This window comes from Ambystoma mexicanum, chromosome 2q (genome assembly GCF_040938575.1).
Source record: "Ambystoma mexicanum isolate Mex_15411 chromosome 2q, UKY_AmexF1_1, whole genome shotgun sequence".
NCBI lineage: Eukaryota > Metazoa > Chordata > Amphibia > Caudata > Ambystomatidae > Ambystoma > Ambystoma mexicanum.
This window is the reverse complement of record NC_090924.1, coordinates 733,052,691-733,068,041: the sequence shown is the minus strand read 5'-3', so window position 1 is coordinate 733,068,041 and position 15,351 is coordinate 733,052,691. Positions and strand designations below refer to the sequence as shown.

General features: G+C 48.0%; 1 protein-coding gene across 1 annotated transcript in view; it reads left to right on the top strand.

Annotated features, from left to right (window-relative positions):
• The window catches only part of SHH (sonic hedgehog signaling molecule), a 33,020-nt gene extending 17,875 nt beyond the window's left edge, over positions 1-15,145 (top strand). Inside the window, exon 3 of the mRNA XM_069647956.1 lies at positions 13,246-15,145. Within this exon, the coding sequence (XP_069504057.1) occupies positions 13,246-13,952 (707 nt within the window). The 3' untranslated portion in view covers positions 13,953-15,145. The remainder of the gene's footprint in view (positions 1-13,245) is intronic.
• The last annotated feature ends 206 nt before the right edge of the window (positions 15,146-15,351 follow it).

Genomic DNA, 15,351 nt, shown 5'->3' with positions numbered 1-15,351 from the left:
TTGAGGATCCAAAGGACCCACATTATCCGTGCCTATTCTCTTGAAAATCTGCCCAGCCACGGGTAGTGCAATTAAGGGGGCCTTTGTGGCACCAGCTGACCTACCAGAAGCTTGACAAGTCAGGCAGGACGGGACAACTTCTTTAACCTTTACGCAGAACTGCAGCCAGTAAATGTGTGCAAACAACTGGCCTGATTTCCTAGTCACTCCCAAGTGACCCACTAAAGGAATCTGGTGAGCCACATCCAAAAGGAACTTTCTGTGGCATTGGGGAATCACCAACCCCCTAGTGCCCTTGCCCTCCAAGTCTTTTGGGTCACTGTACAGAAGTCCATCCTCCCAGTACAATTTGAACAAGCCAGGGCCTCACCCCTAGCCTGCTCCTCTGCCTGCTTCAGCAGACCCGCCAGAGTGGGACACTCTTTCTGGGCTGTAAATAAATCAGTAGGACCTGGTCTCCCAGCTGATACAAACTCATCCAGCTTGGGCAGGCCTTTCAGATCTGCGCCCACCTGGTACTCCACCTCAGGTTCCTGCACTGACGCCAGACAACTCTGAAGTCCCTGGGTACCCTGCTACCAAAGTAGGATCCTCAGTGGCTAGTAACCCCTCTCGCCCAGTAGTTGGCAACTAAGTAGTCTGTGGAACTGGACTACAGGCTACCAGCCATGTGGATCCTTCCAACAAGCCCACTGAAAACACTCCACGCCTTAAGGAGTCTTTCACCGCTACACGGGGCTGGGTCATTTCACCTCGCCAGCTGAACTCTACTATCACCAAGGGGCACTTACTCTTTCCGTCAAACCCACTGACGCACAAATCAGGCCCATCAATATACTGGCCTGGCTGTACCAACTGCCAGGTGACAGTAGTGATGCTAGTCACGGTGGCTCGGACCGCAGGAGTTTTGTGTCCATTGATATACACATGTTCTATATAGAGTTGAGTATTATTGGGAACTGGGGTCTCTTCTGGAGACCCAGTACCGCTCCTACTCAGTGTAACCAATCCACATTTGGCCACTCCCTTGCCTAGTGGGAAGACCTCCTCTAAGAGGCCCACACTAATGATGGACTCTTCCACAAGTCCAACATTCAGTATGGCTTGCTTGGGAAAGCCCTTGTAAGCAGGATCCCCTTTCCTATGGCCCCTCTCCTTACATACAAAACAAACTTTGGGTGGTGAGAACGCAGGTGTCCCAATGTTAGGGGTGCCTGCGATCTTCTTTTCAGTGTGCACGGCTGAACTGGAGTTTTGGGGTTTCCCTTTGTCCTTTTGGGGACCTGACTTTGAATATGATTGGGTTGGACCTTTGCCCTTCCCATCCTTGTTTACTTTTTTGTCTGCCGATTTCTCTTCCGGTTTGGGTGTGCCTGCCTGAGCCTTTTTCTGGACTCGAGTACTCACAAACCTGTCGGCAGCCTTTGCAAGCTCCCTAGGGTGTGTGATATTCTTGTCCACAAGATGCTGGTGTAGGTCAACCTCACAATTTTTCAACACATGCTCACACGCAATCAAATTGTACATCCCTTTAAAATTGTCAACTTTGTTACCAGTCACCCACCCGCTCAGATATACCAATGACAAGTGTGAGAAAGCTTCAAATGTCTGCCCACTTCTCTTTCCAAGCTCTCTGAAGCTCTTGAGATACTGTTCTGGGGTTTTACAGAACTTCCTGAAGGATGCCTTTATGATCTGATAAACGGGCCTTTCCTCTGGAGTTAACTGAAGAATTGCATCAGTCCCTGGTGTCGATAAGCGACTCATCAGGGACGCACCCCTGTGTACTTCATCCACCACGTTCAGCTGGAAAGCCAGCTCGAGTGCTTCAAACCAGTCAAAAATATCCCTTCCCACTTCATATGCCTGCACTAAGTCTTTGAGGATGTCCCACCGGAGCTTATCCCGGGCACTCTGGTTTGCGCCACTACCTACTGCTGCTTTCGCTAGAGGTGGATCTGTTGGCCTGCTTCTTCTCTTCAAGACCCAGCTAGAGCAACTCTATGGCGGCACTGTTCCGCTCTATGGTGGCCTTGTCCTGCTGTTTCTGTTCCTCTAGCGCTAGTCTCCTCTTCTTGAGCAGGAGCTTCCTAGCCACTACCTCATTAACAGCCGGGACAATTACTGGGCCACTTAGAGGCTGTGCTGAGGCCTGGGACCTCCGGGATACCACACTAGCTTCTGTCCTCACTGACACTGTCGAGTGTTGAGAAACCACACTTGCCTCCTGGCGGGATGATTGGCGAGACACGTTATTTTCCCCCTCCGGAAGGTTTTGTCAGTTTGGGTACACAGAGCCTCGCCCGTCCCCTGGAGTCTTCTCCCCAACCACCCTCGCTTCTACCCAAGCTTGGAGGCTGGTCAGCGACTCAGGTTTATTAACCTTAGTGCTGTGGGGAAGTCCCCTCTCTTAGGACATGCAGGACATCTTTGGGCCTGCCTTTTGCAGTCTCAATGTCAAGATCCATGACAAAACCTAGCAGTGACTAAACATTGCCTGGAACAGTACTTTGATCATTAGTAATGAAGCTGTGCGCAAGGCTTCAACTGATCCAATCGCTTGCCACCAATGTTTAGAATCAACTTCCAGGGCACCAGTGGTCCAGGGATGAATATCGGTTTCTAAGCCATTAATCAGCTGCACACCTCTAGTACACCAGAAGGGATCTGAACAGATTGGAAACACAAATCAATTATAAACCTCCTTGTCCCATCTTGGTAACATGGATGGAACGTCAGGCTTATCTCTGCAAGGTCGTGTATCGTTGGTTAGTTGCAAAACAGCAACAATACAATTATTACCCAATGATAAAAGGGGCTGTCCAGTCAAGTTTGTATAAACATATCTACTTTATTATTATTACAACAGACAGTTCTAGCACAATACAAAATGCAACCCACCCTGTAAAGGAACACATAGGACTGACAGTTTCATGAAGGAAAGGGAAGCACTATGGCTACTGACAGGAAGGTAGTCAGTAAAGCAATCATTCTTAACTGTACATGGTTATTTGGTTTCAGTACCAAGGGAGAAAGGGGTCATAAATGTCACTAGAGGCCTTCGGAGAAGGACCAGGGGGACTGAACCACAATGTACCTGGTGCTTGAGGTGATCTTGATGCTCGACAGTGTCGAGTCGGTTGCAGGATGCTTTTCAGCTCCTGCAACAGAGTTGAAGATGGGAGACAGCTGTGGGTATCAGACAGCAGGAAGTTCGGCAAGCGAGGCTGGATGGACGCTGCAGGCTGGCCTACACAGTGGCTCAGGGTCAAGAATCGTCATCTCTGTGCTGGTTGGTGGATCTGGAATGCTAGTCGAGGCGTCTTGGACGGCTTTAGTGGCTGCAGCGTGACAACAGTCAGTGGTGCAGCCGGGCGTGGTTCGAGGGCTCAACTGTCTCAAAAATGTCCTTAAAAGATGGACACTGGTTGATGCTTTTTGTGGCACTCCTCATAGCTTCTTTGCAGAGCTCATGTCATCCTTAAAGGCGGACGGCCAAAGGCTGAGGAGAGCGTTTGCAGGCAACGGCCTTGTCCTTTGGTCAGAGACTCTCTGGCACTCCCACCTAGGAAGCTTGCTGACAGAACATAGCAGGGCACGTTCTGTGCTGCCTGGGTACTGGTTGTGGAGCTGCTGGACGGGTCCTCTGAGTCCGGCATCCCCCTCTGTTCCCTGGGAGATGTTTAGGGGAGGGATCTTGCTTCCCTCTTGGAAATCCTGCCCTTCCTTCCCTGGCAGAAGCTGTAAGGAAGACTGTACCTTCAGCCAGGGTCCAAATGAGTCCTTCTTACTCCTTTCAAAGTCATCGGATGATCTGCTAAGTGAGGGGCTCAGCCCTCTTTTAAAGCCAAATGGGCCCCAGTGATTGGTGCAGGCTAAGCCTACCTTAATTAACCAATACTGGGTCCCCACCAACAATCTTCTCTTGTGCGTGAGTTCATAACCAGAGTGCTTTGCAACAGGAAAGGTAGGGGGTGACAACATGTACTACCAAGTCCCACCCATTTTTCTGTCTGTTGTGGATCAAAGTGTCAATCTGGTTAATTGAGCTCTCTGTGACGCCTCATCAAAGCACAGGTCTCCCTTGAAGTTTGTGGCAAGAATAGACTTTCTGTCTCCATCAAATTACATACTTCTTCCCACTGAAACGGGGTTCCCTGCAGGGGCAGCCTACTGTAAACAGTTGTCCCAGACATGACATTTACTGCCCTTCATACAGAGAGGTCGGAGCTAGCTTCAAGCTGACACATTTCACATCAAAGTGGTGTTGGTGTTTCATGTCCCTTTTGTTAGTTCTGTGACCAGGCCTCTTCGCAGGCCTATTTTCATTTAAGTTTCATCAGTGTGTGCTGCCATCACACAGAACTTGGACAATAGAACAGGGCGGATCCATGGAGCCTTTGATATTTAATTAGGCTGGCCATGGCCAGAGGAAGGTGTTGTCTTCCCCATTCAGAGATGCTTTGATGTACCCATGGCTGTCACATTCCAGCTAAATGTGACAAGGAGGACTGCACCTGTAGTCTGTGTTCTCCCGAAGTACACTTGACTATGGGCCTCATTACGACCCTGGCGCTAATGGGTTAACGGCACCATAAAAGGCTGCGGTGCCGTTAACCCATTAGCCCCATGATTACGAGGTCCCTTTGCGGGAACCGACCTTAACGGCTGGTCTACACCAGCCGTTAAAGTAGGGACCCGCAAAGGGACCTTGGTGCTAAGTACGGTACTGCAATTTGCGGTACCGTACTTAGCGCCTTCCCCAATCCCATAGAGCCCTATGGGGCGAAAATGGAAATGGGGAAGGGCCATGGTTCAATGGGGAATTACCACCCCGCCAACCTTGGAATGGGGTGGTAATTACCCATTGAACCATGGCGGACCCGTTACAACACCGGCACCAACCATGGTGCTAATAGCGCCATGGTTTAGTGCTGGTGTTGTAATGAGGGCCTATGTGTTTGTTGTGCGGCGAGCAAAGGAAAATGTCTGTGGATTAGACCCACACATTTTCTGAGGTTGATCTCCCATCATTCATTTTAATTACAAACTTCAAAAAAGCCCAGGCGAGCGCACACTCCCCATGCAGATGGCCAAATACCTCCCACATACTATATGTGTTGACGTCCTGGCATCATTGCACATGTCTTTATAGATTGGGTAGGTAGATAGGCAGGAATGTATGTGAATATGTATGTTTATTTTGAGTTTGGAGCTTGTTAAGGGGAGGTGCACATCCAGGGGACAGATTTACACTAGGACCTGGGCTCGATTCCCAGCCAATGTACCAAATATTTGTAGGAAGAAATAGCCCGACTCTTCCTTTCTATTACTTTTATTATACCTCAGGACCTTCGCTAGGCATCTTCAGGCTTCGTAGTGTGCCTTTCATTCATAATGCCCATTTACCTCTAGATGCAAGGAAAAGGACAGGCTATAGACACAATAATGACCACTACACACTTCTACAGTAAGACAATTTATATATTCAATTTTATCAGCAAGAAACAACTACTATCATTATTTCATTTTCATGCATGGGTATAATCACAAAGAAAGAACCCCTTTATCAGGGGGTACATGCACAAAACACACCTTACATTATTATGACAACTTTAGAATAAACATATCTTTTTCTTAGTTTAGAAGAACCCCACATATTCAACTAGTATGCAGGCCCTATAAAAGCATTATGGATTCAGTTATTTTCTGGGTTATGTTATATTTCTCCCTTCTCTTGCTTATCATTGGAGGGGTTGTTACATTATGAACCCCCCCCCCCCCCCGCACTAAAGGGACGAATTCCCCTTCAAAGTTTTGAAACGGGATACTCCATTAAACATTCAGTAAATAACAAGATTAAGGAAGTTATGCCCTTAGTGTCCAGTTTGACACCTTGGTAATTAGCCTGTAGGAGGGGTCCTAATTAATTGTTCACCTATTCATATTCACCCCTGAAATGATTTCTAGACTCTCTGCCTTTCAGAAGGGTTGCCCCTCCCTTGGCTCACCAGCATCTTTCCTGCAGCTAGATACGTCTCGGTCCATCCCTGCCAGGACACTGCCCCAGAGTCAAACTTGGAATTTCCTGAGAATTCTCTTGGCAACTCCAGCTCCCAGCTACACTGATCTGCAGCCCAGCACACAATCATCGCCAAACTCCCCAGCCAGACAGCACAGCAATCTCTCTTTCCAAGAAGCTTCCAAAAGATAGCGAGTATTCGCATCCACCAGCACCCCAAGGCACCAGTCTTTCGCAACCTCCCAGTTTGAACCAGGAATAGCAAGAAAACCAAAGACTTTATATTTCCGAATAGCAAAACTAAAGAGCCAGTCCCAAGGTTTGTCTCTAAATTCAATCGGAGGGAGGCAGCAGATCAAGTCTACTCAAAAATCCAAAGGTTTTCAACCCACTTCAGCAAAGAGCCCAGCCTACGTAGCCCAAACCAAAGTCAAAAATCCTTTTTTTCTCTTCTCCCTGCACCTTTTAAAGCCTTTTCAACCACCACTGCCCCTTCATATGCCTCTGTATGTTTTCTTCAACAGTTTCACTCCAACTCTGTGATGTTACGTTCATTACCCCTCGTAATTTTCCAGCCTTTACTCTGGCGACCTTTGCACAGCATTTTTGTTAATCACCCCAACCTGCTGCCTGTAGGAATATGCAACATTTTTACTTTCTGCTATTCTTCCTGCATTTGCCTTTGTATTAACAATAAGCATGCTCTTTTCAAGGGCCATCACGCTGTTACTTTGCATGCTCTGACTCTTTCCTCCACATTCAGCTTTTTAATTCTGCTTTATTTTTTAAAGCTGCCTGTTCATGCTCCTGGTGCTGTGCTGGTACTTTTCTGGCCTAACAAATCTAATCCACTCTATTTCCCAAAACGGAGTGTTAGTATCAATGTAAACTACACCACACAGAATATACTATACTGCACACATTATTTACATCATAACCTCTCCTACAAACCCCACTTAGTCAGGTAGGCATGTTATATCCTACCCAAAGAGACAGGAAAGAGAAGCAGCGCTCACATAGAGAGGTGGAGAGGCTACAGTTACACAAATATGCATGTTATATCCTAGTCACAGGACAGGAAAGTGAAGCCTCACTCACATAGAGAGGTGGGGAAGCAACACTTACAAGGATAGGCATGTTATATCCTGCTCATAGAGACAGGATAGTGAAGCATCACCCTCATATAGAGGCGGGTAAGCCCTCATCTACACAGATAGGTAGGTCAGACCCTACTCACAGCAACAGGCAGGCGAGGCATCACTCACAGAGAGAGGCAGGGAGGCTACGCTTACACTGAGAGGCAGGTGAGGGATCACTCACATAAATAGGTGAGAGAGGCCGCTCTTATCCAGATAGGCAGGTTAGATCCTACTCACACAGACAGGCTGTGAAGCAACACTGACACTGAGAGGCGCGTGAGACCCCACCTACACAGGTTGACAGGTATATATAGCCTTCTCACACAGAAAGGTAGGTGAGGCATCACTGAAACAGAGAGCTAGTGGTAGTTAGCTAACACTAGCAGATCACTGCGAGACCGTTAGAGGACAACAACCCAACCGGGAACGGATTCTATCCAGCCGACCACCTACCAATAGCTAACTCGGAGACCCGCACAGGACATCCAAATACAATCAACTGCTTTGGTAAATACCATTGGTTGAAACACGTGTCGGCACTTAGAAATCCTAAGCATGTAGCATTATGATTTGTATTGAGAACAACATACGCACTAGGATGTATGTCACATAAGTGACAACCAATGTCAACCAACGAACATGGGTAAACAACTGATACAATAAAATACAATAATTGCTCAAAAAACTAAAAGGTGTACAATATTATTGAAGAAGAACCTAGCGTACTGTCATTTGAAAACGGGTTAACATCCGATCCAGTGCGCCAACGTACAGGAGGGTTCCAATCCCAGCAAAATGCATGCATATGTAAACGCGGGCACGTGCGTGTGTTTTATAGGTATTGAAAAGATTCCAAACCGAGCCATGTCTGAATATATCCGATAGCAAGCACAGATGACAGATAGATGGATAGATGGGCAATTGATAGCCTTTCCTTTTAGTGGTGTACTTGTACAATGTGCATCGCTGTGAAGATCTACGCCACACACACAATGTTTCCCAGCATACGGAAGGCGGGAACATCTACAGTAGTCGCGGGCCGGACCTGCCCTGGCTGAGATGTTGCAGGCCCTTCCAAGGACATGAGCTGGCCGTAAAAGAAACATGTTTCCAATTTAGCGCACTTCCTTTTGATGATAACTTAACACTCATGTAACAGTTAATTAAAATATCGCAGGCTTGGCTAAATTATATCTGCAAAATGAGTTTTTGTTGGGGCGGCGGGAGCAGCGTGTCAGATGAAGGCGCTTCGTCCCTGTCCGGGCGCAGAAGCAGGTCCCATCTCTTGACGGGCCGCTTCCTTCTCTCTGCCGCCGCCGCCGCATGGTTTCCATCAGCTGCGACCCGGGACGGTCAACAATATTGTCAAACTCATATTTATTTCAGGTTATAATTATCGGGCTTGACCGCGAGCTTTATTAGCTGGCCTCGCAAGTAAATGAGTCAGGGAGTGGAGTGGAGGGTGAGGACCGTCCTGCCCCCCGCCCACGTCCCCGCTCGCATACAGGGCCTTGGGATTAGCTGGGCTGGGGATGTGGAACATGACTTTACAAGCTGAGCCCCGTCCGCGGCAACACAATTACAGCGGTCTGGGGCAAAACCAATTTCCACCGCAGCAACAAAAAAAGCAAGTGGGTTATTTCAAACCTCCAACCGTCAAAACTGCTCAAGACAAGTGGCCGGGTCATTTATGGGTCCGGCTCCATTCATTTCCACCGAGCCACGGCCGCCTCTGCGCCTTCCTTCGGCTAAATTGCTTATAAAACATGTACAGGGCCGTGAAAATATGAGGAGGCTTTCATCCCCGCCGCCATCTGGTCAAACAGCTTGATTTGTCTGTCAAGTGGCTGCTCTTAGTCACAACTCGTGTGTTCTCGCGTATGGCGGGAAGTACACACAGCCTACAACGTACTGATGCCACAGGGAGCATGCACTGTGCTGCCACATACACAGCCTGCACTGTACTGACACCACACAGGTTCTGCATACACCCTACACTGTGCTGACACCACGAGGGGTCTGCACACACCCTGCACTGTGATGGCACCTCTAACAGCCTTCAACATAGTCCCACTGGTGCCATGCAAGGCCTGCACCGTAACACACAGAATGCACCGTGCTGACACACACACACAGCCTGCACTGTACTGCCACAACACACAGCATGTACCGTGCTGGCACCAGGCAAAGGCTGTACTGTGCTAGCGCACAGAATGCACCGTGCTGCCACACAGCCTGCCACACAACCTGTGCTGTACTGCCACAACACACATAATGTACTGTGCTAGTACTAGACACAGAATTGCTGACTATACACAACCTCCACAGTATTGGCACCATACACATGGCCTGATTTACAAAGCAGTTTTCAATGGCGTTTTGCCTGCACTGTGCTGACACCACACAGGTTCTGCACACACCCTGCACTGTGCTGACACCACACAGGTTCTGCACACACCCTACACTGTGCTGACACCACACCGGTTCTGCACACACCCTGCACTGTGCTGGCACCTCTAACAGCCTTCAACATATTGGTCCCACACATAGCCTGCACCGCACTGGTGCCATACAAGGCCTGCACCGCGGTGCTGACCCATGTGCTGCTGGGCAATGGGCAAGGAATAGCTTGTCAACAGGCTCGGACTGGCCAATAGGGCAATGTCCGAACCAAAAACACAAAACGCTAGTGTGGGTCGTGATTTTGGTGAAAGGGGGCCACTTTTATGGCCCATTTTGATGAGTTACTTCACCACGCGGCTAGTAGTTGTGACCAGTGTCACTGAATACATATTCTTTAAAATGCACAATTTCATCAGATTTTATCAAAAACGTCCCCGTTGGGTCATACGCAAACAGTCGGGCACAAAAGGAATGAATTGCCCTTTGCAACTGCGGCCCACTTTTTCCATTGGCGCCCGAGACAACTGTATGCCCCAGTCCGACCCTGCTTGTCGACATAGCCCTCGTTTGGGAGCTACATTTGTGAGTGCCCATGCAGAATTCTAGGTCTTGAGTGGTCCTGAGACAGGCAGTTCGGGGTCAGTGGTAGCACAGAGGCCATACCCAGCCTGGCATGCATGCAGGGGGCGCCTCTGCTTTGCCGTCTGGGTATACTTTTGTTATGCTGTGCTGGGTTGTGATATCGTCTTGCCTAGAGTATTGTGGTCTAGTCTCTAGTCTGATGTGGCCTGCACTGGTGGGTTGTGGTGTGAAAGTGGTAAAAAGCACCCCCCACCCCAAAAAAAGCGTGTAAAAACCTATCCTAGATAATATTTAGATTCGAGTGGTGTAATACTAACTGCTTCGTTAGCTATTAAGAGTGGGGAATTGTTGTGTTGCTTAAAAGCTACTAGTTATCTGTGCACATCTCTCTATGAGTGTGTTACTCAACATTTCAGTCTGTTTACTGGCTGCCTGTAGCTATCTCTCTATCTGACTATGTGTCTGTCTCTATCTTTTTTATTACACCTCCGAATCAATATATGTGAACTCTATCCATGTGTCTATCTGCCCGTCTCACCTAACATGTGCCCATCTATCGACCCATACGGTTCTGTCTGGCCCCCCTCAGCCTGGCCAAACATACTTGTCGTTTACTGGTTCTTTATCTATCTTCCTCTTTTGCTAAGTATTATCTATTTAATCTCTGTCTAGCTCATCCCTATCTTTTGATCTGTCTCCCCATTTACATATTATCAATCCGTCTAAAATATGTCCTTTCTAACTGTCTCTCTCTGCGTCTATTTTTCAACTGTTTTACATCGCTCTAGCAGTCTGCCTGTTTAATCTATCTCACCTCTATATATTAGCTAATCTCTGTCAATCTCCTCGTGTCTCCTGTGTATGTGTCCATGCCGAGTGGTTATTCAGACATGTCACACGTCTGCCCCCTCTGTGTAGTGTAGGCCGCTTCCCCTTAGTGCCACCAGTTCGGCATCTCGCCCCCCCCCCCCCCCTCCGATCCCCAGCCCCCACACGGTTAAGGACAGCCTAATCCCAAACTCTTGTCATTTCATCGATGCAGCTAACGCTCCCGCTTCGCATGTGGGACAACCCGGGCCATGGGGGGCGATATTTAGTGTGTCATGCGGGGTCGTGTGACTGTACCGCGGGGCACAGAGGGGGCCCAGCCGGCGCCCCGCTGCCTAAGTCTGAGGGGGAATTGTCCAGAGCTCGTGTCATGGCCGGGCATTTGATGGGAAGATTAAAACGGAGTTATTCCGAGGCGAGCAGGCTCTTTGCTGAACTTCTCTGTTTGCAGAAAGGAAGCGCCCGTCGAGGGGAATGCGAAGGCCCATCTCCCCCCAAAGCCCTGCATTCTTCTCTCCGGGACGGGGATAAGAGGCAGGGGGTGCTGGAGGCTCGGTTGAGAAGGGGCTCCAGAAATTATTCCTGAACAGCCTTTGCATTTCACATTGAAATACCCATCTGAAGTGCCTCTGCTGTGCAAACAGGGGTTGCGGGGGCCCGGCTTTTGGAGGGTCCGTGTGTGAATTGGCACACAGGCATCTGCACCTGAGCAAATAGGAGCCAGGGGGGAGGAAAGGGGGCGCGGGGAGGCAAGTGGCCCCTCTCTCGCCCAAGAGTGGCTCCATTTATTGCGTGAGCCCCGAATGACAATGGCCAGCCACTGTGGGGTTTTAATTAGGGGGGAGCCCAGGCAATTTCCACACCTCTGCCCATTCCCGGGCGTGTTTGGAGAGTTGCTACCCGACTCGAAGCATTCAACCCGGCCTGGATGTGCAAACAAAGCCCCGGCGGGGGCGGCCTGCGAGGGCCCCGGCGGCCCAGGGGGGCTGTTTGCCCGCCAGGACTTCTCGGCACATAAGGCGCAGAGCTTGTTTGTGGCCATGTCTTTCCCAGGAACCCCCTCTCATTTGTTTAACTTGCTAAGCAGGTGCGATAAAGTCGTTAGCAAATCAATCCAATCCAATTTTAGCCCCGCCCGCCCTTTTCCGAATTGTCATTAGTGTTGTTACAAACGAGTCTGGCCTTGTAGTGTTTATTTAATAAATGAATCTATGAGTTGAACTCAGCGGGACACGCTCACCTCTGCCCAAGGCCTGACTCGGGCACCAATGAAAAAGTGGCCCACAGTTGCAAATGGCAATTCATTCCTTTTGTGACAGTTTGACTAATACCCAAGAGGTTTTTTTTTTAAATAAAATGTGATGCAAATTGTGCATTTTAAAGAATATTCATTTAGTAACACTGGTCAAAGCTACTAGCCGCATGCTGAAGTCTCTCATAACTGGTCCAAATGGGTCCAAAAAGTGGCCCGCTTTGACCAAAAAAAAACGGGCCCACAGTAGCATTTTGCATTTTTGGTTCGGCCATTTCCCTATTGCCCAATAGGCCCGTCCAAGCCTGCCTTCGCATAATTTTTTAATTTTATTTGAATGAGCATTTGCAAGGCGCTTTATTTGTCAAAGGGCCAGTATCTTCTTTCTAGCACGAAATGTCGCGCACTTGCCAACCCTCACCCCCGGGACTCGCAAATGCGTGGATACAAGTCAGCTTGATAAATGTGCAGCCAAAAACAACAGTCAGTGCGCATATCTGCGCCACTACCCAAACAATTGGAGATGTTTAATGGCGCTCTCTGCGCGATCATATATAAGAAAAAGACTCCCCGCGAGTGTCTGTAAAACTCAACCTCTCAATCTACTGCCTCCGTCTACGCTTTTCACAGCCGCCCTCTTTCGCCTCAGCTTCTTTAACGTTACCTTTTCTCTCCTTGTCAACACCTCTCTCTCCATTGTCCAGTGATCTTAAACATGTGGGGCTGGTCCCACTCTTAGGGGGGATCAGTAAGAGTGGATAGAGGGGGTCGTGCATGGCTATTTCAAAATGGAGGCTAGTGACTTTTTTTAAAAAAAATAGCTATACGTACTTCTGGACTTTGGGGGCGAGGGGTAGCCGACATTATTTTCACTGAAGCGAGAGTCAACATCATGTTTGGAAACCACTGCAATAGAGTCCCCGTCTCTCTCTCGCTATTAATAAACGCATAAACCAGCTATTTCAGTCCATTTTCTGCAGAGCAATGCATTAATATGTGTCGTGTCGTTTCTTTTACAGAGAACTCGGTGGCTGCGAAGTCAGGGGGCTGTTTTCCCGCATCCGCCAAGGTAACCCTGGAGCATGGAGTGACCAGACCGGTGAAAGACCTGAGGCCGGGTGACAGGGTGCTGGCCGCGGATGGCCAGGGCAGGCTGGTCTACAGCGACTTCCTCATGTTCCTGGACAAGGAGGAGGCTGTCACAAAAGTGTTCTACGTGATAGAGACGGAGCGCCCCCGGCAGAGGCTGCGCCTGACCGCGGCCCACCTCCTCTTTGCGGCCAGGCACCCAGCGAACAGCAGCAGCAGCACCGGCTTCCAGTCCATATTTGCCAGCAGAGTCCGACCGGGCCACCGGGTACTCACAGTAGACCAGGAGGGTCGCGGTCTGCAGGAGGCCACGGTGACGCGTGTGTACCTGGAGGAGGGTGCAGGTGCATACGCCCCTGTGACTTCACACGGCACCGTGGTCATAGACAAGGTGCTGGCCTCCTGCTATGCCGTCATAGAGGAGCACAGCTGGGCGCACTGGGCCTTTGCCCCTTTGAGACTGGGCTATGGCATCCTGTCCATCTTTTCCCCACAAGACTACTCCCCCCACTCCCCACCGGCACCCTCCCAAAAAGAGGGCGTGCACTGGTACTCGGAAATCCTCTACCACATAGGGACATGGGTGTTACACTCGGACACCATCCACCCTTGGGGAATGGCTGCAAAGTCCAGCTGAAAGCCCACCTCTTCGTGGCCGGAGAAAGACTCAAAGACAATAAAAACAAAAGTAGGACTGTCCAAAGTAGACTTCAAAGAAACAAAGACCCCGGAAGTTTGATTTCTTTGTTTATTCTATACCCCGTTAATAGCCTTCATTTTTTTTCTTCTCCACTCGGCAACTTGGATATTTATTGGTATGGGACTGGCAAACACGTCAAGCTGAAAACCAGGCTTTTCAGAACTCCGAAACAAAAGAAATGAAAATAGGACACTCTAAAGCAAAGCAGACAAAGTAAACATAGATCCCAGACGTTTTCTTGTCCTTTGTGTTGTAGACCTATATTATTTGCCTTTGTTTGTATTCTCTTTGTTGTTCCGTTTTCTGCAGCCTACTGGATATTTATTTGTTTGGCGTTTGAGTTGATGTTTTTAACGATGTGAATGGGACTTTCAAGAGCCTTTAATAACTTGTTTTGATAATTTATTGTCACATGATTTTTTTTCTCTCCGGCCGCATCGGGAACACGCAGAAAGCGGTGGGTTTGGAAGGCCAAGAGGAAAAAACATGCGCAGAGTCTATTTTTCTATGTATCATTTGTGTCCCGGAACTTTCAGTAGAACAAACAATTTTCTCGCAATTCTCTAAACCTGTCTTGTCGGTTAAGGCAACTTGTTAAAAAGTCATATTTCTCGAGGTTCCTTAAATTATATTTTTATACACAGAATTGTAAATTAGTTTTTTTGCGAGATCAATACTTACCGAAATCACATTTCGTTTTCTGAAATAGTGTAAAATATGAGAATATATTATTTTAATTTAAAAAAATAGTTTCGAAAACGTAACGACATCCCTTATATATTTTTTTCTATTTGTGTTTTAATATTTTCCGCTCTAAATGTTTCGACCCCTTCCTATAAAGTTAAGACTGTTACACAAACTTTTTATTTGCCGGCAGTAACTGTTATTTTGAACTTCGAAAAGAGTATATTAGAAGATAATATTTTTTAAAAAAAAGAACGCGCACATACGGTGACAACTTCCTGAGGATGAAGGCTGTAGTTTGTGCAGAGGGGATACACGGCCGTTTTACATAAATACATTGATGAGTAACTGCTGTAAATTTACTAAAATGTATTTTTTAATATTTTGTAATAGTTTTATAGTAATAAAATTGTGCCATGCACAACCTGGTTAGGATATAACAAAAATGTATTCTGGTTCATTGAGTCTTATTTTTGAAGTCAAGTATTGAAGAATTGGGTGTGCAAAAAGCGCACGATTTCTGTTTACCAAACCGTTAACTTTTAGGGGTACCTTCTGATTTTTTTGCCATGTGGGTCGGGTCACTTTTTGATGTATATGTGGGACTCCTCTTTTTATGGAAATTAACCTAAAGGGCCGAGTTACGGTTGAC